General features: G+C 38.4%; 2 protein-coding genes across 5 annotated transcripts; both read left to right on the top strand.

The window, feature by feature from the left end:
• The first annotated feature begins 1,672 nt into the window (after positions 1-1,672).
• LOC113152657 (tyrosine-protein kinase ZAP-70) lies at positions 1,673-12,810 on the top strand. Of its 3 annotated transcripts, none has more exons than XM_026346038.1 (13): positions 1,673-1,744; positions 6,142-6,598; positions 7,928-8,088; positions 8,185-8,323; positions 8,398-8,482; positions 8,635-8,657; positions 8,740-8,779; positions 9,140-9,335; positions 9,464-9,670; positions 10,797-10,989; positions 11,319-11,459; positions 11,586-11,698; positions 12,055-12,810. In XM_026346038.1, the coding sequence occupies exons 2-13, from the start codon at positions 6,194-6,196 to the stop codon at positions 12,167-12,169; spliced, it is 1,818 nt and encodes a 605-aa protein (XP_026201823.1). In that variant the 5' UTR covers positions 1,673-1,744; positions 6,142-6,193; the 3' UTR covers positions 12,170-12,810. The 3 variants fall into 3 exon arrangements, with proteins under 3 accessions (XP_026201823.1, XP_026201821.1, XP_026201822.1); XM_026346036.1 differs by having other exon boundaries at positions 9,131-9,335; XM_026346037.1 differs by lacking the exon at positions 1,673-1,744 and adding an exon at positions 3,874-5,882 and having other exon boundaries at positions 9,131-9,335.
• A 1,548-nt stretch (positions 12,811-14,358) lies between these two features.
• On the top strand, positions 14,359-19,757 carry mob3a (MOB kinase activator 3A). 2 transcript variants are annotated; one of them, XM_026346074.1, is made up of 4 exons: positions 14,359-14,529; positions 16,011-16,597; positions 17,547-17,749; positions 19,349-19,757. In XM_026346074.1, exons 2-4 carry the CDS (start codon positions 16,180-16,182, stop codon positions 19,376-19,378), a joined length of 651 nt encoding a protein of 216 aa, XP_026201859.1. In that variant the 5' UTR covers positions 14,359-14,529; positions 16,011-16,179; the 3' UTR covers positions 19,379-19,757. The 2 variants fall into 2 exon arrangements, with proteins under 2 accessions (XP_026201859.1, XP_026201858.1); XM_026346073.1 differs by having other exon boundaries at positions 14,359-14,582.
• Positions 19,758-24,082: the final 4,325 nt, after the last annotated feature.

The following is a 24,082-nucleotide window of genomic DNA, read 5'->3' as shown; positions in this document are numbered from 1 at the left end:
AGGGGGGGTCCATTCAGCGTGCATTGAACATCGTTTGCTTTATGTTTGACACTACAGAAAGCCTAATTAGATATTTCTTAATCAGTTAATCAATCTAGTTTAGCATTTTGTTAATTAGCTTTTAGGTGCAAACGATATTAGAACTGTTGATTTTGCTTTTGCACATATGATAACTTTGATTATGGCTTTAATTTTGATCAAATAGGTGAAAATACAACTTATAAGCTGTTACCCTATGTTTTACCAAATTTTTCTTCTAAGTAATTAATTTTGCAGGCTATAATAGGAGGATTTGTTTGATTTCCACATGAAAGCTCAATCAGGATAACTTTTATCCCTGTCCAATGTGTAAAAATTACTTAAGAAGCATTAAAAGTGTTAAATGCTTACAAAAATGAGAAACAAAAGGAGTTATATAATTTTATTATTTTATTTTATTCTCAAAACATCAGCACAAATAAGTATTTTCTTTGTGTAATCTCTTTGGTAAAATAGTCAAGCATGACGCGCTATGTTGGTCATTTATTTTGAAGGAACACATTTTCCCTTTTGCTTTTATTTTGTGTGACTTTATTTTGTGATCTTAGACTAAAGAAACAGCTGCAGCCGGTGAGGTGGGGGTAGTGTGTGTGTGTGTGTGTGTGTGTGTGTGTGTGTGTGTGTGTGTGTGTGTGTGTGTGGCTTGAGGGAGTCCTAGAGGTTACTCATGATTGTCATTAGTACTAAGTGTGGACATATTTGTATATTTATTTTTATAGTAAAATCATTTTAGCTCTAAGTTTGTGGACTTAAAATAAATATAATCTATTTTTATAAACAGTTAATGATTTAAGTCAATTTTTAAGAAACAATTGAGCAACATGTGGTGGTTCTAACTCAAAAAATCTTTGAACTAGTTTTGAATTAGTGGTCTGAAGACATCAGCTTCTAGCTGTGGTAAATTATCATGTTCATTTTTTTAATTAAATAAAACAAAAAGCAGGCTAATTGTTAGTTGTAGCCCCTAATTTGGCTTTATTTAACTCTTAACACTACAGGAAAGACTGGTATCAATCTTATCATCTAAATTATCATCAGAAAGCCCCAAATATTCCTATAAATATGAAACTACAGTCAGGAGATGATTTATTTCTCCTGACTGTAGGTTCTCTCAGAAATATAAAGATGAGCATTAAACAAAGGAAAATAGTGACGTTTAGGCTAACTGTTTCCCCCTGTTTCCAGTCTTTGTGCTAAGCTAAGCTAACTCACCATCTACGTAAAAATTAGATATCTAAGCATTAAATATAAGAGCTCGGCTTCACATAAAGACTGGAAACAGACGTAGCCACTCTATAATGAATAGTTGATGTTGATACCTTTACACAGAGCTAGATTTGCCTTTTTCTTCCGCTTTCCAGTCTTTACGCTAAGCTATCCTCCTTTTTCACTTTATAATTAACACAAAGACTCAAGCTTTCAACAAGCAAGCCTACAAGGGTATTTCCAAAAAGGTCGAATTATTCCTTTAATGTTGAGTCACTCAGAGGATTTTATAGTTTGTAATCAGACTATAAGGATCAATTGAGTTCAGAGTTCTGGGTATGCGTTTCCCTTTGTGTGTACTGCATGTGTGCATGTGGGTTTATGTGTGTCTCCTTTCTCTAACCCCCACTTCATGTGTTCACAGCATCTTACACTGCTGTCAGATCAGCAGATATACCTTTGTCCCTGAAGCAACAACATCGCTCTGCAGTGAAGCAACGTAAGTTAGTTATATCTGATTTAACAGCGGACGTTCTTTGTTTCAATAATTGTGGAAAGAGAAAATGTAACACAATGTGAGGAAAAGTCATCCTACAGGGGTTTAAATGATCTAACTTCTTAAATTTAAAACTGAATCTGAACTCAGTAAATGCAAAGGGATGTGTGCTATTTATTTATATTCCTATTGATATGTTAGATTTAAGCAAAGCCCATCATTTAAATTGAGTGTTTTTTTCCACAGCTGTGTCTGAGCTGTAAAAAAAACAAGAAAGAATAAAAGTGTGCGTGAAGCACAGTCGGGCTGAGCCATTGTTGCTCTGGCTTACAAAAGTAGAGAGTACATGTGCAAAATAAAAATAGCTGCTTTCATTGTGCCTCAGAATAGAAAACCAAAAATGGGTAGGGTTTAACACACCCAGGAGATTTGTGTGTGTATGGATGTCTTTTATCGCTTATGACTTTTCTGGAAATTACTGGATGTATTTTTGGTCCTGGAGCAAAGAGTATCTGCAAAATTTTCCAGCCGCAGTCAGTCAGACGATATCAGCCTTGACAACAGAGGATTTCTATGTAACAAAATGTGCTGGTTAATTTACAGAGACGTGTTTAGATTGTTTACAGCTCATTTGAATTGTTTCACATTAGGCCACAGTCTGTGCTGCTTGTGTTACTTTACGTTTACAGGATAGAGTTTTTAGGCTTTAAAACGCTACTTAACTTCATTGTTTCCTGTTTTAATTTTCAGATTTAAATATACACAGGCTTATTTTAGTTTGGGATCAGTGTGATTCAGAGATAAACATGCAAACTGTTTATTTGAATGTCAGTTGTTTCCATTGATGCAGGAAATTATGGTTCCGTTTGGGGCATTTAGGGTCCTGATGTGATATGTAGATAAGTCACTTATCCAGGTCCTCCTACATCTTAAGATGGATATAAAATATCATTAAAAGAAAGTCTGGGGATAAATCCTTACAGGTATGAATGTTAAAGGACACAGTCTGTTGTTTGATGCGTACACGGCTTAAATGTTGATGTATGCATTGAGGAATGCTTTGAGTTACTCAACTCCGAGTTAACTTCCTCATAGCACGACCAAAATAATCATGACTTAAAATAGCACTAATAGCTGAATAGCTATCGCTGGAATGCTCTTGATTTGATTTGAACCACATAATCTACTGAAAACACAGCTTGTACTTGTCAGAGAACCAAGTGAAATCATTGACCTCATGGTGGTATTTACACATATGATTCAGAGGCCCCAAAAGGCTCAAATATCTCTGTATGAAGGCGTCTAATGATGCTGGGATGCAGGTTTTTACTCTTTTCAAGCAGATATCAATACAGTAGATGACTTTTTACATGGCACCTATGTGATCCTGCCCATCTAGGTTTGTGCAGGTTTTGTTGTAATATGAAGCACATGTCGATTTGCTCATTTCCAGAGACAACGAGAAACCAACCAGAGCTCTATTGTAAAGATAGCGAGTGATTCAGTCGGCAGAAAATGAATTAGTAGCAATTAAAATGTCAAAAATTGACATTTACTAGCTTTTCAGGCGTGTTTTTTCATTCTTAGGTAGAAAAATACAAGCTATTTATCAGTATAAATCATTTCGAGCTTCAGGAAATCATCATGACCTTTACTGCCTAAGAGTTGATTATACAGTAACATAACTCTTCCATACCTGGGCTTCTCCATGTGTTAACGAGTTGTCAGACAGAAATATATACGACTTATACGATTGGACACAACTTTGTAGTGAATTTGCATCAAATATAAATCAATGCAATCCAGGTCTTAAAACTAGATTTGGACAAAGAGTCACTCTAAACGCCTAAAAACCCTAAAGAGTCAACTGTAACAGCTTAATTGTTAATGTAATAGGTCTAAGACTTTGGCTGAAAATGTAAGTACCTGAAAATGAAAGGTATTCCTATCAGCCTCAGCTGTACATTAAGTTTGGTAGTTATTATTAAACTAAGGTTAGCAAGTAGTTAGTAGTAAAAATACAACATACCTGTTAAATTAAGCATTAATATTATGTTATTATATTAATAACATATTATAATTGATGATGATTGTGAATAATAGCAGAATTTTGATGCTATTTCATTCAAAACAAATAATCAGAACAATACAATTCACAATTAATATGATTTGTGAACCCTAAAGCAAACTGTTTTGTGAATTATTTAATTCTTAAAAGTATTTAAAGAAACAAACTGAATATATTTATACATATAGACCTGATTTTCTATGCTATAAAGCATTGGTGTCTTCTAGACAAAACCTCTCACTGACATCAAGATCGATAACAGCCCTTTGACTCCAAAAAAGAAAGGTTTGACCAGATGACAAACACAATCAGGTTGTTGCTTGGTCTTTAATTACATTTACTTTGCACCAGAGGGGGCTCAGATAAATCAAATCAAGCCAGAAACAATTCACCTTCTCTTCTCTGTGGAAAACAAGTACTCGGGCCTGTAGATTTTGGCATGTGTCAGTTATGCACTCCTCCTCTTGTTGAAAACCGAGTGACTCATAGGACTTTTTCCACCGCTTGCTGGGTCACTGTCTGCTTACGCTGCAACACCTCATTTGCAAAACGTTGTTTTTATGAAGATTAGAAGGATTTATACACAGTTTCAGACGGTTCTTGTCTTGATCTCGGTGTGAAAGACACCACGCAAGACTGTGGGTTCAATGCCGGATCAGTAACTGTGTCATGTGTCACCTCACCTTTCTTCACTCTGTGCTTTTGCAGTTCATGATGCACAAGAAGAAGAAAAAAACAAAAACATAAAAATCAGATTTTGTAAAGCGCATGGATTGAGATGAGACCTGACTGCAGCTACTGCTGTTGGAAAACTGTCAGTGTTTTGGTTGGTTTGGTCATGTCATAAATTGTGGCAACGTCACTAATGTTCATGTCATGGTGTGTTAGGAGGGTTGTTGGTTTGCACTTTAATTCACTTTCTCTTTCAATTTCCAGTCTAAAGTAAAATCACCAATAGATGAAGAAGATGAATTAAATGCCACTGTTCAATCTACTGTATGTTGCTCAGTGAATTGACATTTGACATTGTGACACAGTAAAGACTCATTTCCATTGTGGTTCATCTGGATATGAAGGTAGCTTTAGTCTCTGGATGAAGACATCAAGTGACTAGAAGCAGGTGTCCAACGAGATGGAGAAATAATGCTGCCAGTGGTGGAGGAGGAGGTGAAGACTTCAGGTGTAGTTTATGAAGCACTCGCACTCTTCAGTGTTTCTGCTTGTCCACATCATAGGGTGTGGGGGTCTTTGTTGTGGTGTTAAGAGAGTCAGGCCACAGTGGAGTCTTATTTCTTGTGGTAGTTATACACTATGCTCAGTTGTCCAGTGAGGATGTGGGCAGTGACACAGAAATGTAACAAGGAAGCAAAGGTTTTCACACTTCTCTCTATGATTTTACATTGTTGTGTTGTGCCCTGAGGTGTGAAATTTAAAACATATATGACACCTTGATAATGGGAATCTTTAGGTAAAAATGTTTTAGTAATGCTCACCATTTACACATGAAGATAACTGACTGATTTCAACACGCTGTGGTAGAAATGTGCTGAGGTTTTCTGAAAACTGCCAGTTTCTGTTTTAGACTCAGGCATTTTCCACCTGCTTTCACCTAACTATTCCACACTACAATCAAAACCTGTTTGATTTTAATCTTATCTTTAAGTCCTCACTTCAGCACACACCCTGTCTTCTCAAGTCTCACATCAGAGTTCTAACAGACATCTCTCATTTGTGCACACTGTAGCTGTTTTACCCAGTTAGTGGGCTAAATTCTCCCCAGAAAAGGGTGAAGCTCACTAACTTTCTACAGCAGAGGGAATGATCTAGAACCAATAAGCACCTGTTTAACGGAAGAGCAAGATGCTGGAGAAAGGGGGCTGTGAGGGCGGACTGTGACTTCCTGTTGTGGCTTTGTCATCGGTTTGTTAATCTGCAAACTTCATGCAGTCTCAGAGTGTGGGTGCTTCTTGCTAAATGCCTCATCCAGACTTTTGGCTCCTCACAGTTGGTCTGTGTAAAGCTCCAATCCTGAAACGTTTAGTTAGTTTTTAGTCTGTCCTGGTGTGGCCAAAGGTGAGGTTCTCAGACTGATGAGATTTTTTTGTTTTTTGAAAACACTGTAACATTGAGTGTTGGTTTGTTCATTTTAAAACTTTATTTCTGCTAAAGTAGATGAGAAATAAGTGTTCATGAAAAGACAGCAGAAGAGGAGCAGGTTAAAATAATAAAAAGTCAGAGGTCTGAATTTAAATCTCTGTCTGCACACTGGTCTACTGAATCAGTTCCTGTAAACTGAACTGATCTTCTTCTGATTTCCTCCTGTTTCTGCTAGTTTCTCTCTACCATCCAGGACTCCGAGGCAAAGTCCAGCTCGAGGTCCCACCATGTCTACCGACCCTGCAAATGAGCTGCCTTTCTTCTACGGCAGCATCAGCCGCTTTGAGGCTGAGCAGTATCTGAAGCTGGCTGGGATGGCCGATGGTCTCTTCTTGTTGCGACAGTGTCTCCGCAGTCTGGGAGGCTATGTCCTCTCTGTTGTGTTCAATCTGGAGTTTCACCATTACTCCGTAGAGAAAAAGCTTAATGGGACTTACCTCATCGCAGGAGGGAAGCCTCACTGTGGGCCCGCAGAGCTGTGTGAATTTTATAGCAAGGATCCCGATGGGTTGGTGTGCACCCTGAGAAAACCTTGCTTGCGCTCCCCAGACACACCAGTACGACGCGGTGTGTTCGACAACCTGAGGCAAAACATGTTGAGGGAGTATGTGAGGCAGACCTGGACCCTGGAGGTGAGGCTCTGCTGACTGTATTTTGATAGTGATTAAAGCAAACAAACACATAGATTCAAGCTCTGTACTGCACAATTTTGAGCTACTTGTACTATACTTGCTTAATTCTTGTTACTTTTTAAATCTACTCCACTACATTTCAAACTGTGGATTCCTTGTGCAGCTATAGTTACTAGTCTGACTAAGATTGTAAAATCCTCATCTGTTTGTGAAATATGTGCATTATTATAAATAAATAAGAACAATTATATTACAGTATGGTGTAGTACCACTTCAAAACAACTTTCCAGTAAAGCACCTGTTTAACTGAAGAACTGACAATGATAATGTGATAATGTGATAATGTGATAATGTGTGTAATTGTAATTTGGGCACGATTTGACAAAAAGGTGTTTATGTGATCTGGAATGACAGGCTCTCACATACACATGCATAATGGGCCATTTACCTCTTATACAATTAAATATGACTAATAAAAAATTATTTGAATAATATGAGTATGTATAAGACTCAACAAGAGATACTGTATTTTATGTTTGGTTTTCATTAAAACTTTAGTAACAGTTCAGTAGCTTTGCAGGTTAAAATCTGACATTAAAATAATTTGATAAAAACACCACAACATCAATACCATCTGTTGGTTTTACTACAAGGAATTTGACTTCAGTTTCTAATGGCTGTCAGCTGCCATTAACAAAACAAAAGTCAACAGGTGTCAGTGGCTGCAGAGCAGGTTCAATGTACAGTGTAATGTCAACGATTAAATTAGCAGGCAGCTGAGGTTCCCTGTCAAACTTGTCCAGAGCAACATTTTCCCTGATTTGAATTGATGATTTAAATCACAATTTGAGGGCAAAATAGGCTATATGTAAAAAGAAGCCAAGCATAGATTAGAAAAGTACAACTGCAGCAGCAACATTTGTTTTTCTTTGTTCCCAAATATCGTGTAATTCTCTCAGGTGTATTTCATGACCAACAGGAGAGGAACTAAACTACTGAACTCTATATAAAGTACTTTAAACTAGCTCCACCTTCACCATCTACAAGACTAAAATTCTCTTTGTGAATTAATTAATCAGAATCAGCCATGCAATTATGTAATAATGGCACGTGTGCTTATGCATTACACATCTTTGTCTTAGTTTCACTGCACTTTATTTTACTCCTATTGTGGATGAGCAAATATGAGATATGGTGTATATGTGTAGCTATAAGATCTCAGGTGTCCTGAGACAGAGATAAACGTATGCTTTAGAATTAAGTTCAATTAAGTTTAATTATATATGTGTGTGTGTGTGTGTGTGTGTGTGTGTGTGTTTTCCTGCTCAGGGTGAAGCTATGGAGCAGGCTATCATCAGTCAAGCTCCTCAGCTGGAGAAGCTGATTGCCACTACAGCCCATGAGAAGATGGCTTGGTATCATGGCAAAATCAACCGCCAGGAAGGTGAGAGGCGCCTTTACTCCGGCGTGCAACCAGACGGCAAGTTTCTGTAAGTTGCCCAAAGTTGAGTTTTCTCTTCCGCACTTACTCAGTAAGTTCCACACTTTGTTTTTTATGAAGTGCATGTTCTGCTGTTGTTTCCCAGAGTGAGAGACAGAGATGAGGTGGGCACATATGCTCTCTCCGTCGTATACGGAAAAACTGTGTACCACTATCAGATACTGCAAGATAAATCGGGGAAATACTGCATGCCAGAGGGAACAAAGTTTGACACGATCTGGCAGGTAGGTCATCCATCTAACACAGTGTGTATTTCATTTGTGTTGCAGTTTGTGTGTTAACTTTATCTTAATGTCAGCTTGTCGAGTATCTGAAGATGAAACCTGATGGACTGGTGACAGTTCTTGGAGAGGCATGTGTTAACGGCAAAAGTGCTCCTGAAAGTACGGAACACCTTCTTTCTTTCTCTCATCATATTAACATTTTATTATTGAAAAATATGAAGTTTCCAAATCCTATAAATGGATTTTTAGCATTCAACTGTTTTTAATTATTACATGTACTACTTAAATTATTCATATAACTCTCCTTTCAGAAACACCCAACCTTCCTGCAACTGTGAGTACTCACAATCTTTTTCTTTTTTTTAATTAGTAAAAAATGTTTAATTGTCTGATAAATGTTTCTGTAACTCTTTCAGAGGCGGCCTGGAGCAAATAAATACACACCGCCACCTGAAGGTAAGTCGCTTGAAATACAGCAGTTAAAAATACTTCACGGTAACTGGTACATCATTTTAAAACAGTAATACATTTTATTTATTTAAAGCTTACTGTAATGAACCACTGCCACACACAATCTAGTTTGCAATGCTCATCTCTGGATGCATACAAGAAATCAGCAAGACAATACAAATAAAACAAGGCTAATCACAAACAATAATACTATGAGAAGTACTCCAATCTTCAGTAGCAAGTGGCAGTAGGATTGTGTAGAAATACTGCATAGCATACAAAAGTCCTGCATTAAAAAATATACATAAAAACAGAATTTAATATTTAGCTCATGTGGTTTGTACCTAAACTTTTCAGCTGTTGCAGGAGCCTCCAAACCAGCCAATGCCACACCAACAGACCGCGATGTCCTGCCCATGGACAGCAGTGTATTCAACCCGTACCACAACCCGAATGATTTGAAGAGGTTTACCATCCAGAGGAATGACCTGCTTATGGACGAGGTGGAGCTCGGCTCTGGGAACTTTGGCTGTGTGAAGAAGGGAGTCCTCAAATCTGAATCGTAAGAGTAGAATTAATATAAACCACAAACAATAACTGCCTTAAACATATACGACTATTTGTGCTAAATTTAATGCACATAATATCATAGCTTTGCTCTGTATGTTCACACCAATTTGTATGTTTTAGGGGTCAGATCGACGTGGCCATCAAAGTGCTGAAGAATGAAAATGAGAAAATGGTGAAGGAGGAGATGATGAGGGAGGCAGAGATCATGTACCAGCTCGACAACCCCTTCATCGTTCGCATGCTCGGCCTCTGCACCTCCGACAGTCTGATGCTGGTCATGGAGATGGCCTCTGCTGGACCGCTCAACAAATTCCTCGTCAACAAAAAGTGAGTTCGGGATGACAGAAAATCACCTGCACATGATCAGAGAAGAGATGTGTGTAAGAGAATTCAATATGTAGACAACAGGTGAGGGATAACGCAGGGCTGATTTACACATTTGTCCTGTTGTGGAAATGCAGAAAAGGAGACTCTGGTTGATCCAGGAGTTTGTGGTGTACTGTTACATCCAGCCAGTGGTTATGGATGGTAGTGCAGTCTTTTTCTATTTGTGCAAAGAGTGTAAAGAGAGAGTCTTGGTTAGCAGTGATCTTGAGGTCCATCTTGTTGTCAGCGGGTGTCTGGATCACATTCATATCTTAAACAATTGTTTTTCCTTCTGCTTTCAGTTTTGCAAATTCACTTCAGGTCATATGGAGCCTGAGACGTTCTTTAGGAGAGTGAAGCAGATACATTGCTTCTCACTGTAGCTTAATTTTGAGGATGAAGGATGAAGGTAGCTGTGATGTGCCCTAATGGGTTGTGTCATGGTGGTAACATGGTAATAGTAAAAATCCCTGAGAACAGACAAGAGGCAAACTCCACGCAGGCAGGTGACAACTAAACTAAACAGAAAGTCCTGAACAAGTTGAGGTTTCAGCTTGAACGAGTCCAAGGAAAACAGAGAGATTATCAGCAACCTATACTATAATATGTCTGACAAGGTGATGGAAAGCTGAGGAGTGGGTGCAGAGTAAAATTATTTAGGGCAGGTGAGCAGGAGTTCCCAGGGAATGGGAAAGGCAACAGGGACATCTGGTGACTGGAGAGGAGATGACAGGCGGAAACAAACCCACTGGAGACTATCTCACTTCACTGTCCCACTGGAGACTATCTCACTTCACTGTAATCACCATACACCAAACCTGGCAGTGCTAGAGCACCATTATATCAGCAACACTACTTTAAACATATCCTATAATCAACATTAGTAACTATTAACAAACACTTAAATGTTTTCTATGTGCATGAAAAGTTAAATATGCATTGTAGCGCCTCCCAGGGGCAGAAATTGGTAAAGTGGGGAGCAGGATAAGATGGGTCTTCCTTTCTAATCACGTTTGTTGGACAGTAAATACATTTTAAGACATGTTTTCATCTTTGTATGATGTCGCCATTACTATTTTCCCCACAGAGATACTATCAGTGTGGAGAATATTGTCGAACTGATGCACCAGGTGTCAATGGGAATGAAGTATCTGGAGGAGAAGAACTTTGTGCACAGAGACCTAGCAGCTCGTAACGTCCTTCTGGTCAACCAGCGGTACGCCAAAATCAGCGACTTTGGACTCTCCAAGGCCCTGGGAGCAGATGGCAACTATTACAAGGTATTCATTAGTACTTTGAGCACGTTTTTGCACTGCAACACAATGCAGCTAACACAAAGTATCTTATATGACTGCTTTTTTGTGAATTACTAACCTCACACTGAAACAACATCATTCATATCAATCAAAGAACTAGTTAACTGACCCACATCTGGAGGGACTGTCAACTGACATGTCAACAAAAAAAAAACATTACATTATTTTGAGGCACCCTTGGCTCGTCCTTAAAGCAAGGGCTCATCACCCACTTCTAACCAGTGCTCTAAATCACACAGTATGTTGTCTCATACAATCAGTACTAATATAGTCTCGTTGTTTGTGTTGTACAGGCCCGTACTGCAGGTAAATGGCCTTTGAAATGGTACGCACCAGAATGTATAAACTACCACAAATTCTCCAGTAAAAGTGATGTGTGGAGTTTTGGTGTCACCATGTGGGAGGCTTTCTCCTATGGAGGGAAACCGTACAAGGTACTGTACCAAATGTTTCTGCTGAACACTATCAAGGTCACATATTACCTTGATCGCAGAATTCACACTACAGTTGGAAGAGAACTGAAAATCACGCTGCAGCTCATCTTGTTTCACTTTGTGCAGAAAATGAAAGGACCAGATGTGATACGCTTCATTGCAGACGAGAAACGCATGGAGTGTCCACCAGCATGTCCAGAGAGAATGTATACACTGATGAAAGAGTGCTGGACGTATAGGTGAGGAACTAATTTCCTGGTTTTGCTTACTGTTACTTTCTTGGATGTTTAAATTTTAGGAATTTTAAAAATGTTACAACATATTTTCTGCAAGTTATTTTGTTGTTTTTGTTTTGACAATTATGCATTTTTGTGCACAAGGCATCGTTGTGGTTAATACAATCAAGTCTCCCATGGTAGCTTTAGGTGTAAGATAACATACCTAACACAATCTGTAAACTATGCCAAACAATGCATTGTGTTGCATTTAAATTTCAAAAAAGCTGATAGAAAACCGTTTTATTTCCAGATGTCTTGTGATACTGCCTTCCATCAATCACAACTTTTTAACTGTCCTTTCTCTCCTCTTTAACCAGTCACGAGGACCGTCCAGATTTCAAGAAAGTTGAGGAGTCCATGAGGTCTTACCATTACTCCCTATCGAACAAGCCCAAGCCTGAGGGAGACGCAGCTGCCGCCGAGCCTGTCTAGTGGTCAGAAACAAGGCTCATTCTGTCCCACTGATGCACAAAGAATCCTTTCAACTTGCCATTAGACGGGCAAAACAAAGAGCTTTTAATGAACGGTGCACACTGGCCAGCTTTAAATACAGCACTGATACATCGCAACAGGCCTCAGTGACAACAAATGTGCATTTGTACATTGGACTTCAGTGTGTCAGCCATGTAAGAGCATCTCTTCGGAATGTCTGTCAGTGGCTTGAATGTTAACTGCAACGTCTTCATATTGATGAGCAATTTTATTTTACATGCTGGTATTTGGAGTGGGAAATGGTACAATGTTTTTCTGTGTAATCTGCCATTAACTAATCACAGTTTATTGTTTTTATGCTAAATTAATTAGGAATTAATAGATCTAATAGAAGTAGACTAGGAGTGTATTCTGTAATGTTGTAATAACAATTTCTAGAGGTAGGATTCTAGAAACCAATCACACATTTATTTTTACGAGGCTTTGTGTAAACAACTTGCAGATTATTAGTAGCCTTCATAGTTGTATGGGCCTACTACTCAGGAAATTTGTTTTGTCAAAACAATAGAATTACTCTGCACCACCCATGTGTTGATTTACAAAAGGATCAGCAACATGAGAAATAAAGATAGATTACTTGACATGCTTGCTGGACACGGTCCTGTGGCGCCTGGACTTTTGCTTTTGCATGAAGTGACTTGTATTGTTTCTTGTGGAAAACTAGAAAAATTAAACTACATAGATAAACAACTATAAAGAAAGGCACAATGACTACTCATCATACACAAAATGAGGCAAAACAAGGACACAGACTCCAGAGAGTTGCAAAGTAACCACAAAGTGACATAACATTAACAAAATACAAACAACATTTTGTGTTTCTCTCACTGCCTCGTACTCTGTGGCTTTTATGTTTCATAATGCACCCAGGGGAAGAACCTCCTAGAAGCTTGCAATATGTACATCTGCATTATAAAATGCATGTGTATCACAGAGGAACATCGTAAAGAGGAAGGAACCTTCATGTTGAGACAGATTTTATGAGGAAATATTCCTCTAAAACAAGATGAGCAACATTTGCAGAGTTGCAGAGAGAATTGTAGCCATGCATTGCTATAATGTTTTGTAAACAGATGATCAGTATAAATAACCAGCAGTTATAAGGGATATTCTGTTGAAATGCACATTATACAAAAGGGCTCTGATGATATGTAATGGGTCAATTCTTAAGTCATTTAAAGTCTTTAAACTCAAACGCTGCCTTTGTTTTGTTTCTGTCAGTAATTAAAATAAGATGTATTGTGGTTTCTTATGATCTTGTTATAAAATAAATGTGGTTAGTCAGGCTGCCCTCTGCCACTCAGTGAAATCCTGCATCACAGGAAGAAGTGAGCTGCAACACGGAAGGACACATAACACCGGAAGTTGTCGGGTTACTCTTCAAAATAATGGAGTATCAAGGGCAGCACATTCTGTTAAGTGGTGAAGAAGTTGTGAAGTGGGCTCCACCAAATTTTATAAATTAAAATGTCTATCAATATTAAATGTTATCAACACCATCAGTTTCAATTGTGTTTTAAACTTTAAAATCAGTAACTAACTAACTGAGGTGGGGCTGATTTTATCCACCTTACGTAGTGACAATCCATGATACTCCAGCATTTATATAAGAATCCAAACTATCAAAAATAACTAGCAACTAATGCTGCTAAAGCTAATGTAGTGGAGTAAAAGTTTCAATATTTTCCTTTGTGAAATTCTTAAATAAATGTTACTTACTTAGTTACTTACCACCGCAAGTATTAGGAAAGTAGGCTTGCACTTTTACTTGAGAATTTAGCAGAGTAAGTAGCAATTAACACTGTGCTAATTTTACCCACTGTATGTGCTACCTGGTTGTTAAACCATCATCATAATTTATTAGTTGTTGATATTTTGTACCACGAATCTGCAACTGCAAAGTATGTGAGTAACAAAAGCTGCAAGATAAATAAAAAGTACAATATTTCTCTCTGAAGAATAAAATGTAACATAAAATGGAAATACTCTATTAAAGTACCCTCGGATTATATTTAAGTACAGTAATTGTAATTGTACTTGTAAATGCAATGCTATGAAAAAACAAAATAGCTCGATGGAGTTGGACCATTATTCTGAAGGTTCTCACCGGATGTCCTGGCTGCGGCCACTAGCTTGACTCTGGTGTACTTTTCGTTTCGTAGGGAGGAGTCAAGCGCTAGTTTCTTTAATAAAGTGACATGATTATTGAATTATACGCGATTCTGCTGCATTCTTTGCATCATGTATACATAATGTAGCCTGTGCATTTTGTTGACGCAAAGCTATTCACCACTAATCAGGTAATTATCGATAAAAGATCGAAGGAAACTGACGGAACAGGAAGGCGGAACAAGTAAGTTCGGGAAAGTGGCTTTCGACTGCGCGATTTCATCACCGTTTGATCTCCTGTCTGCTATAAAGGCTGTTTGTAGACGGTTTTGTTCCACATGTGATATGTTTTAGTGTGTATCGGGTCCATTTTTCATGTCTAATTGTGTTGTTTTAGCTGTTGTAGGAAGCAACAAGTCCGACCGAGTTAGCTTGTCGCGTCACGAATAAAGTTCGCAGAGTCGTCATGTGCCCTGCTGTTTAGGGCGAAAGACGGAAAAGGTGCTAAAAAGGGGACATAAAGTTGTAATTATAGCGATGAAGACGGTGTAAATATTCATATTGGGGGTGAATTAATCGAGCAGGGTGCTGTTCCACTGATAACTACCGGGTTTAGCTCGTTTTATTGTCATTCCGCAGATTCTTGGTTTTACGGCGGAATTAGCTTGTGAAATAGGAAATGACTCATGTTGACTGAGAGCGATGTTTCATCACTGATGTGAGTCTGTCTGACTGCTGCTGTACCTGAGCTGATGAGGCAAAAGGTGATTTCAGGTTGTCATCCATGGAATAAAGTCGGTCCTGATGGATTTTAATCATTAATGGATTTTTGTTAGGCAGCCATGTAGCAGCAGACGCAGTGACATTCATGATAATGATTAGAATAAACCTATTTATGACTGAGTTATGCTGTTGTATCACAAAGTTGTGCTTTCATCTTGATATGGCCTCCATCTGTTTTTTCACCTCTCTAGATAAACACTGAAAATGTAAGGTTTTGTCAGACTATGAAGGTGAATGAGGGGTTATTCTATGACACATTCCTGCAAGTTTAGACCCAAGAGGCAAAATACTGGGCCAAACATGTTAGTAGTGTGTAATTTTAGGCTTTTTATAGCAGTTAATTTGCACATGATATTTTTTATTACTTGTTTGCTGAAAAAATACATGTATATTGTATATGTATTTATACGTGTAATCAGTCATCAAGAATACAAATTTTTCTGTAAATGTTAGACAAAATAAAGTACCAGAATAAGTCCAATGATTCATCGATTATCAAAATAGTTGAATAATTGATTATTACGTGTTGTTTTAGGCCTGTGTACTTTCCAATCCAGCTCTGAATTATATGTCAAATAAGCTCAAATGAAATTTGAGTTGAGTAGTTGATCCGCAAAAGTATGTCGATAATTTCCTTCTGAAATCATGTTTCAGGACAAATGAGAAACACTAAGAGTCCAAAAATTAAATCGTGACATTTAGTCTCTTGGCATTTTAAAGTTCAAATTATTAACTTGTGTTTTTGAAAAAAAAAAACAAGATTTATTGATGACAAAGTAATGTTGAGCGGAAAGAAATTTGATGGAGTTTCTTTAGTGTAAATGTGCATTTATTAACCAAACTGTGTCCTTTCTCCCCCCTCCCCACCCCCTTTCTCTATCATACACAGGATCACAGAATCACAGCAGACTGGGTCAAAACAAACACTAGACTTCAGTCCACAATACAAACTCTGCACTGGTGGTTTGCATAACCTTTTGATTGCTTCCATTTCAACAGTAAATCATTAACCAAAAAACGTTCAAACAGATCACTAGCTGCTGCCCCCACATGCAACCATGTCCCTGGCCCTGAAACAAGTCTTCAACAAAGACAGGACATTCCGGCCCAAGCGGAAGTTTGAGCCCGGGACACAGCGCTTCGAGCTGCACAAGAAGGCCCAGGCGTCTCTGAACGCCGGACTGGACCTGAAGCAGGCAGTACAGTTGCCCCACGGTGAGGACCTCAACGACTGGGTGGCCGTGCATGTGGTCGACTTCTTCAACCGTATCAACCTCATTTATGGCACCATTAGCGACTCCTGCACCGACCAGACCTGTCCCGTCATGTCCGGTGGGCCCAAGTACGAATACCGCTGGCAAGATGAGAACAAGTACAAGAGGCCGACAGCGCTGTCGGCCCCCAAGTACATGAGTCTGCTCATGGATTGGATTGAGGTACAGATCAACAATGAGAACATCTTCCCCACCAACGTCGGTAAGTGTTGAGATAAGCTACAGATGGTGTGTGAAAACTCTCTACACTCAGGTTCAGAATTAGGTCACGCCCATTTGGATTGTGTGCCTCTTATGTTTAAAAGGGTTTTTCTTAGCTTAGCAAACAAAGCCTTTAAATTAAGTCACATTCTGTTCTGCAAGCAACCACCCATTCACATGCCAAGAGTCTCCTGACGTCAAGAGTAGGGCAGTGACCTCCCAGTACATCTATTGTCACTGAAGTTATTTCAAATAATTATCTCGTCCATAAAACATCACAAAATCATGATCAGTGGCCATCCCAATAAGAGTAACAATCAAATTTCCATCCAGTAATGACGTACATCAGAGAAACAGAAGCAGCTTTTCAGTGGTTCTTAGCCTGTTTTTTCAGATAAAAGATTAGACACAGATTAAATTTGCAGGGCCACATTCATTAGATTATTTCTTGCACATTGCAAACATTGTCAGTTTATCTTGTGTTACTGTGGCATTCTCTGGTTTATATTATCTCAGTCTGTTGCACTGTGTTTGTGTGCCATGTATGCCTCGTGCTGTGGCTCAGCATCTGACTAACTACAGAAAAATCCAAGCAATGGATTTAAAAATGGGTCAGACTATGTACAGTAGGCTATTAATAGAAATGACCTCTGAAATGTCTGTCCTCTGAACAGATTTCTGAAATATTATTGAATTAGTAAAAGCAAAACAGCAGATTAAATTTCATAATGTCACGTTATACAATTATGTATGGAGCTGGTTTTAACATGCTGTTGTTAAAAGACATAAAACATTCATGATGGGTATTTTAGATGTGACATTATAGATATTTTAAAACCTAGTCATCAACTACATTACTTTCAAATATTCTCTTTTCTCTGGAGCAAACCGTAAAAGATCATCATGGATTGACTGCAGTGTTCTCCTGTCTCCATCTGTTTGACTCCCAGGTACTCCCTTCCCTAAGACCTTCATGCAGGTGGCTAAGAAGATTTTGTCTCGTCTGTTCCGGGTGTTTGTCCACGTCTACATCCACCACTTTGACCGTGTGAGCCAGATGGGGGCCGAGGCTCACGTCAATACCTGCTACAAGCATTTCTATTACTTTGTGACTGAATTTAACCTGACGGACCACAAAGAGCTGGAGCCTCTGGTGAGTTAAAGAGAGAATGGCATCTAACATGAATATAAAAATAAATTAGATTATGTTTAAGAAAATGTAAATAAAAGCTTTGTAATTCTTTTGGGATAATATGGAACCAGCAAAAGCTGATCTTATTCTAACTACCTGAATTTTGCCAGGTATAGACAAAGTCATACTACAATAATCAGACATCTACAAATTTAGAAATGCTGACAAAGGTTATTTGGTCCAGAATGAATTTGAGGTCTTAGAAGACATTTTCCCTCTTGTCAAAACACTGATCACTGAATGTGACACATTGGCTGGGTGGTAAATCGTCCCACATGTGACCCCTGCGACCCTTTTAAAGACTTAATGAATCCACGTAGATTAAACACATGTGACTTCCCACCAGTCAGTTAGAACCAAATTTTTTTTAATAAGAAGTTTCCAGTGAGAGGTGAAACATGTTGAAGAACCTCATGATCTCAAATCCATGTTTGGGAAAACCATGACCTGGGTGACTCAGAATCTCTACAGAGAGTGTATATGTAATTTAACAGTATATCAAATGCAAAACTACAATATCAAGCTGATTTACAAAGTTTTAAAATCTGAGAATGGTTGTCTGTATAGCCTGTATAGATTTTTTTTATTTAAACACATAACCTAAAACTTCTCTTAATTAATTCCTTTATTTGTATTTCTTTGACTGTTGAGAATTAGAACAAGACACTGTACTTAGCCCTATACTGTGCAAATCTGTCATCACCCTCTTCTGGACAAAACATGTAGTGGTGACACTTTCTAAATCATCTCAGACAGACTTTCAGCCATAGACTGTGGTAAGCTAATGTGGGTAGTAAAACATAAAGTAGTGGGTAAGCTGTGACCTGTTATTTGCTGATTGCTTATGAAAAGTGTAGTCGTGGGACGACCAACCATGAACCGCAATAAATTTGCAGCACACAAATGTCAATTTCCTCTCACATCAGTTTAAAAAGGTTTAGCTGATCAAAACAGAAATCATACTCCTACTACTTATGCTATTTGAACTTGTGAAATGTGATGCTGCCACCATGTGAAATCAGAGCCTCAGTCCCATTTTCTACAAATAAACATTTATTTGTTTACCGAACTAATTTTATATTTTATCCCAGTGCGTGTAAATTGAAGTCAGCATTTTGTCCTTAATTAAGATCACATCATTTTTGTTTTCAATGAAAACATTGTAATCCAAGAACGTAAACACCATGGTATTGGATCGCTGCACAACCCAGACTGACTGCTACAGTGTTACATCGGCTATGTGCTGATTGTTAATTGATTTATGACTCCTCCACCCTCTGTGAGAGATTATGTTGTGTGTTTGGCATATCCAGTGCTCCAAAGTAGGTCTATGTGACCAAAGCTCAGACAGTAAATTGTTCAGATATTTTTACCTTTTTATTTTTGGCTTCGGAAATTTGTGCACAGTCCAAACAATAGTAATAAATCGTTAGAATTTGAAAAGATTCAATACTATGTTTTTTTGTTTGTTTTTGTTTTTTGAGCTTATCTTTGGAGAAGTATTCTCTACATTGCTGTAACTCACAGTTCCTTTTCGAATGTGGTTTATGTTCACTACAGAAAGAGATGACCTCTCGGATGTGCCACTGAGGGACCACAGCGGACCTGTGGACACACACCGTCCGTCCATCCATTTAGAAGACTGCAGCAGAGAACTAAGAGAACAAACAAATGCAGAAAAGAGTCTATTTTTATATTTAAGTACTGTAATCTATTTTAGCCACATACTGTAGGTTTAAACCAGGAACCTTGTCTTGTTCTGTTCCTTCAAAAAAGTCTTCATTTTATCAGATCACAGTATTAAGAGATGTATGTTTGTGTTGATGTCTTTTTTTTTCTATTTTATTTGAATTTCAAATCATTCCAGAAAGCTTGTTTCTGTCAAAATGAACTAAAATTAGTACGATTTCTTACTGTACATCTATAAAATTGCTATGTTGTTACATTAAAATAATTCTCTGTCATCATCTGAATTTCGTAATCTGATTACCACAATCACAACCACTGAGCGGGTTTCCTTTCTAAAGCAAAGCATGATTTATTAATTAATTCATTTAAAAGCTATGTAAACCGGTTACAGTGGACTAAATGCAGTAATGATCTGCTTTTACAATGAGTCTGACATAATCAAGTCTGTGTCGTTGACTTTGAATCTGAGGCCAGCAGGCAGCTTCTCAGATGTCAAAGCTGCAGGTGTTTGTTGCAGATACTGTTGGCAGCTGAAGGTCACACGAGACTCGAACCTCACATGACAAAACTCTGGTGGCAGCACATGTTCAAAAGATCATGTTCGAATCTGTCCACCGGGTGGCGTCAGATTCCAAAGCCTGTGTATGTTGAGGATCTACTGTAACCCTACAGGTCATGTGGTAGTCATTATGAAATCAGCCCAATGTCCCAATTTTTGTCTTGAAGAGTGGAAGCAAAGACCTGATTCGGGTTAATGATTCGGCTAAGCTGGTTATGTAAGAAACAGGCCAGACTGTACTTGCTGAATACAGAGAGAGTTTTTGTTTTGAATGAGCCCAGCTTTGCATGGTTGGGTCAACAGCAGTCATGAACAAGCCTAAACCAACATTGTTGGCCAGATTTAGAGGCTGTTCACAGTCACACTGGTTTGGATTATGTAAATAATGAGCCGGAATCTTGCAGTGGAGAACAAAAAGCTCCTAGATCAACACAATTACAAGATGAGTTGTAAACCTACAATCATAAAACTTAAAGCAGCACATTTTGTAAAAGGACATCTTTATTGCCCCTGCAGGAGGATGGCCAGGAGGGGTGGGGCATTTGCGTCATTATCTGCAGTGGTGAAGACGGATGTGCATCCAATCATTGCTAATTTTAGTCCCTTACAAGATTATTTAGGCACAATCTAATGCAGTCCAGTACTAAAGCGTTAAGGTCACAGCAGTCGCCGTTTGTAGTTTTTGATGACATGAGAAATGTGTAAATAAAATTATACATTATAGTGCTTAAATGCATCATCAGAGGTCTATAACTGAACTTACATATCAACAAAAAGAGCACGTTAAATGTCTTTAAGCCACGTCACTGAAGATGGTGAATTGCATTAGATTGGATGAACGTGCCTGTAGGAGACGACTCCCAAGTCGTCCTCGCTGCTACAACCTGGGGCTCAGTCTCCTCAAAATATTAAGGCTGTGAATAGTTATTTTCATACAGCTAGCAAACGTTTAAACAATGAATTGTATGCAGTACGTTATTATCTGTAGTTATGTGTATAAATACACATAAAAAACACATTTAATCAGAAAAGTAACTAGTAAATGCAGTTGTCAATGTAAAAGACTAAATTGTATGATGATTTTTGATATTTGAAATATGGTGTATGATGCAGCATAAAAAGCAAATACTCCTGCTTATTGCCTAAGCACAGTACTTGAGTACATGCACTTTTTCATCACTTAACCACTTGATTTTATCCGTCATAGTCTCTAACGGACGCTTTTGTATTCATTTGGCTATCTATTATTTACATTTTCTATAAATCAAACTGTACCGACATGATGTAAGTATCAGCTTCAATAACATCAACCACTCTCATGACCTCATTGCCTCCTGTAACCTGATCCGCTTACAGGATTTTCCCCTCCTCTCTCTCTGTGGAATCACTTCCACTAGACTCTGTCCTCTGGCAACACGCATTACGCCTGTTACGTGTGAGATGAGTTGTGTCCGCCTCCTGCTCCTCCCTTCCCCTGGTGTGTTTTTCCCTGCTGGAATGTACCAGACACCCCCGAAGGGCTTTGCAGTTGCAAGACATGAAAAGGAAGCACTGGAAAGAGACCAAGAACAAGGGGAAGAATTTCAGGCTGGAACCAGTCAGACACAAGTTCATCCAGCTCTGTCAAGATTTACACACGACTTTCTTCCTGTTGTAGAAACAGTGTTTAAAGTGTAATTGCTTACCAGTAAGCAAGTGTTTGTGGGGAAAAAAAAATATGACTCAGCAAATGTTTACAGGCACACGCCCTTAACGGTTTCATGGTTTGCAAGTCAGTTACCTCATGCAGTGGTGTAACTATGGGGATGAAAAGTAAACATGATTATAGGTCCGCGTGATCCACAAACGTTTCAGTTAGATGGTGACGTTAAGTTGGACCCAGATAAAAGATATGTCAGAAGCCCATACCTCTTTTTACAATCAAGTACCAAACACACACTTGTTGTATTTTGTCTTGCATGACACTAAAGTGAAAATGTGTTGTTTACAGATTATCAGAAAATGTCACATTAGGATCCCAGAAATCAACACAGTCAGATATTTTTCATCATTTTTGAGGTTTAGAACATCACATTTATGTAGCTAAACATACTTTTACTTCAGCCATTGTGGAATCTGCATGAAAATTAAAATCATTTTTCATCTCTTAGTGTTTATAAGTCACGGTGCAGTGTGCACTGTAATTCTACGTGACATTTAAACAGTAACACAACAGATGATTGTTCAAAAAGTGGAAATGGTGCCTGTTCTAACATGTCTTACACCAACTCACTTCCTTTTGAATTCTAAAGAGTAGAACACCCAGTGATGACTAACTGCATTTAAACAATAAAACACTGAGTTCAATAGTGACACAAACACTCCAGCTAAGTCCAGTTTAGCCACAACTGAATATTTGAACTGCATGTTGACTGCTAACAACTTTTCCGCTGTTGGTGCATTGCTCAATCTCATCAACTTTTAAAATATTATACGTTTCAAAATTCTTGGTCCTACATGGTTTTGTAAAAAGAGCAAAGAGCACAAACTAGATAAAATACAAAAGGACTTAGAGAGAATCACTGGAGCAAAGTTAGTACAAAACAGTGTTGCAAAATTCTTTGTAACTTCTCCTGCATTAAAGGCGTTTTGCAGGATAGAGGAGTCGCTTCAGAGGTCCCCTAATATCTAAAACAAATACATTCTTCTGCCAAAGGTTACATGCGGGTCGATTCCCAAGTCAAACCCCCTTTCTTCTAAGAGGTTGTAATTAGACCCACTCTAAGAAGCTTTCTTAGAAAGAGTACATGAGCAACCAGCACTCTGGGCATGGTGACCTTCCAACTTGATAAAGATACGCATTTTATTGAAACAGTGTAAGCCTGCTGCTTGCCTCTAGCACATAGCACACAGGCTTTGACAGTTTTATTTCGGCATGTTAGACATGTGCATTTCATGAATACATTTGAAGGTGTGACTACAGTACATGGTGCATTGACATGCACGTGTGCATGTAACGTGTTTCAATGTACAGTACATATGTGAGACTGTTTTTGCAATAAATCCTGGTTTATATGCACGACGCCTCTTACCCAACGTTCTTTGAACACATCAATCAAAGTGACTTGTTGCAGTCACTTATAAAACCTTTTAGAAGAAGTCATATAGCTGAAGAATTTGGAACACACACGTATACATATATGTATATACATATATACTGTATATACACACATATATATATATATAGAGAGAGAGAGAGAGAGAGAGAGAGAGACTCTTGTAAACCAGATGTCTTCTGGTTGAAACCATTGCTAGTTGCAGCTCTTAATTAAAACTATATTATTGTTTATACTGGGTCAAATATTTTATCAGACTATTGTTGGAATAAAACATTTCCCCAAATTTCAGTCTGAGATACTTGGCATCTCAAGAAAATCTGGATGATCCATCTTTGGGTTAGTGAAGTTTAACTAAAACATTGAGCATGTGGAAACTGTTGCTGTGCATAGTACTATTTTGTAGTAGTTCGTAGTAGAGTGTAATAGTGCTGATCTTCACGTACCACATCTGTAGTTTGGATATTTTAGACGACTTGCCTCTGAACTACTGTCATCATGAACAAAACATAGACGCACCTTTGTTATATTAAATTTCAGACTGAAATTATCTCAGCCTCAAACACCCCCCCCCCCCCGCCCCTTTCAGTAAGTATCTCCTGAATGTCATTTACATCAGAACTACTGTTGTTGCCTTCAGTAATTTCTAAAAGCCCATCCCTGTTCCTTTTGACCTGTAATAACACTGATGTGCCCCCTGCACACTCCGACGTGTGATCTTGTTTTCCTACTAAAACCTGCCAGTCCACCATGTGCTCCTGGCTGGGGATAGTGAGCCAACAACTTGCGTAATGTTTGGTAACATTGGACCTATGTTTGTGGGGCAGAAGTTGAGAGGAGGAGGAGAGGCAGGAAACCTACAGTCACAAGACAGTAGACTTCTGAGAACAAACCATACATGGTTTTAACCAAGACGCCCTTGACAAACAGCATATGAATGCTATTTCATGC

Source organism: Anabas testudineus, chromosome 4 (assembly GCF_900324465.2).
Source record: "Anabas testudineus chromosome 4, fAnaTes1.2, whole genome shotgun sequence".
Lineage (NCBI taxonomy): Eukaryota > Metazoa > Chordata > Actinopteri > Anabantiformes > Anabantidae > Anabas > Anabas testudineus.
The sequence above is the reverse complement of the archived record's forward strand: the minus strand, read 5'-3'. Positions and strand labels throughout refer to the sequence as shown.

Coding starts and splice junctions, on each gene's coding strand:
- LOC113152657 (XM_026346036.1), top strand. CDS start 6,194: ATGTCTACCGACCCTGCAAATGAGCTGCCTTTCTTCTACGGCAGCATC. Junction 8,324..8,397: donor AGTTTGACACGATCTGGCAG/GTAGGTCATCCA, acceptor TCTTAATGTCAG/CTTGTCGAGTATCTGAAGAT. Junction 11,460..11,585: donor ATGGAGGGAAACCGTACAAG/GTACTGTACCAA, acceptor CACTTTGTGCAG/AAAATGAAAGGACCAGATGT.
- mob3a (XM_026346074.1), top strand. CDS start 16,180: ATGTCCCTGGCCCTGAAACAAGTCTTCAACAAAGACAGGACATTCCGG. Junction 16,598..17,546: donor CATCTTCCCCACCAACGTCG/GTAAGTGTTGAG, acceptor TTTGACTCCCAG/GTACTCCCTTCCCTAAGACC. Junction 17,750..19,348: donor ACAAAGAGCTGGAGCCTCTG/GTGAGTTAAAGA, acceptor TGTTCACTACAG/AAAGAGATGACCTCTCGGAT.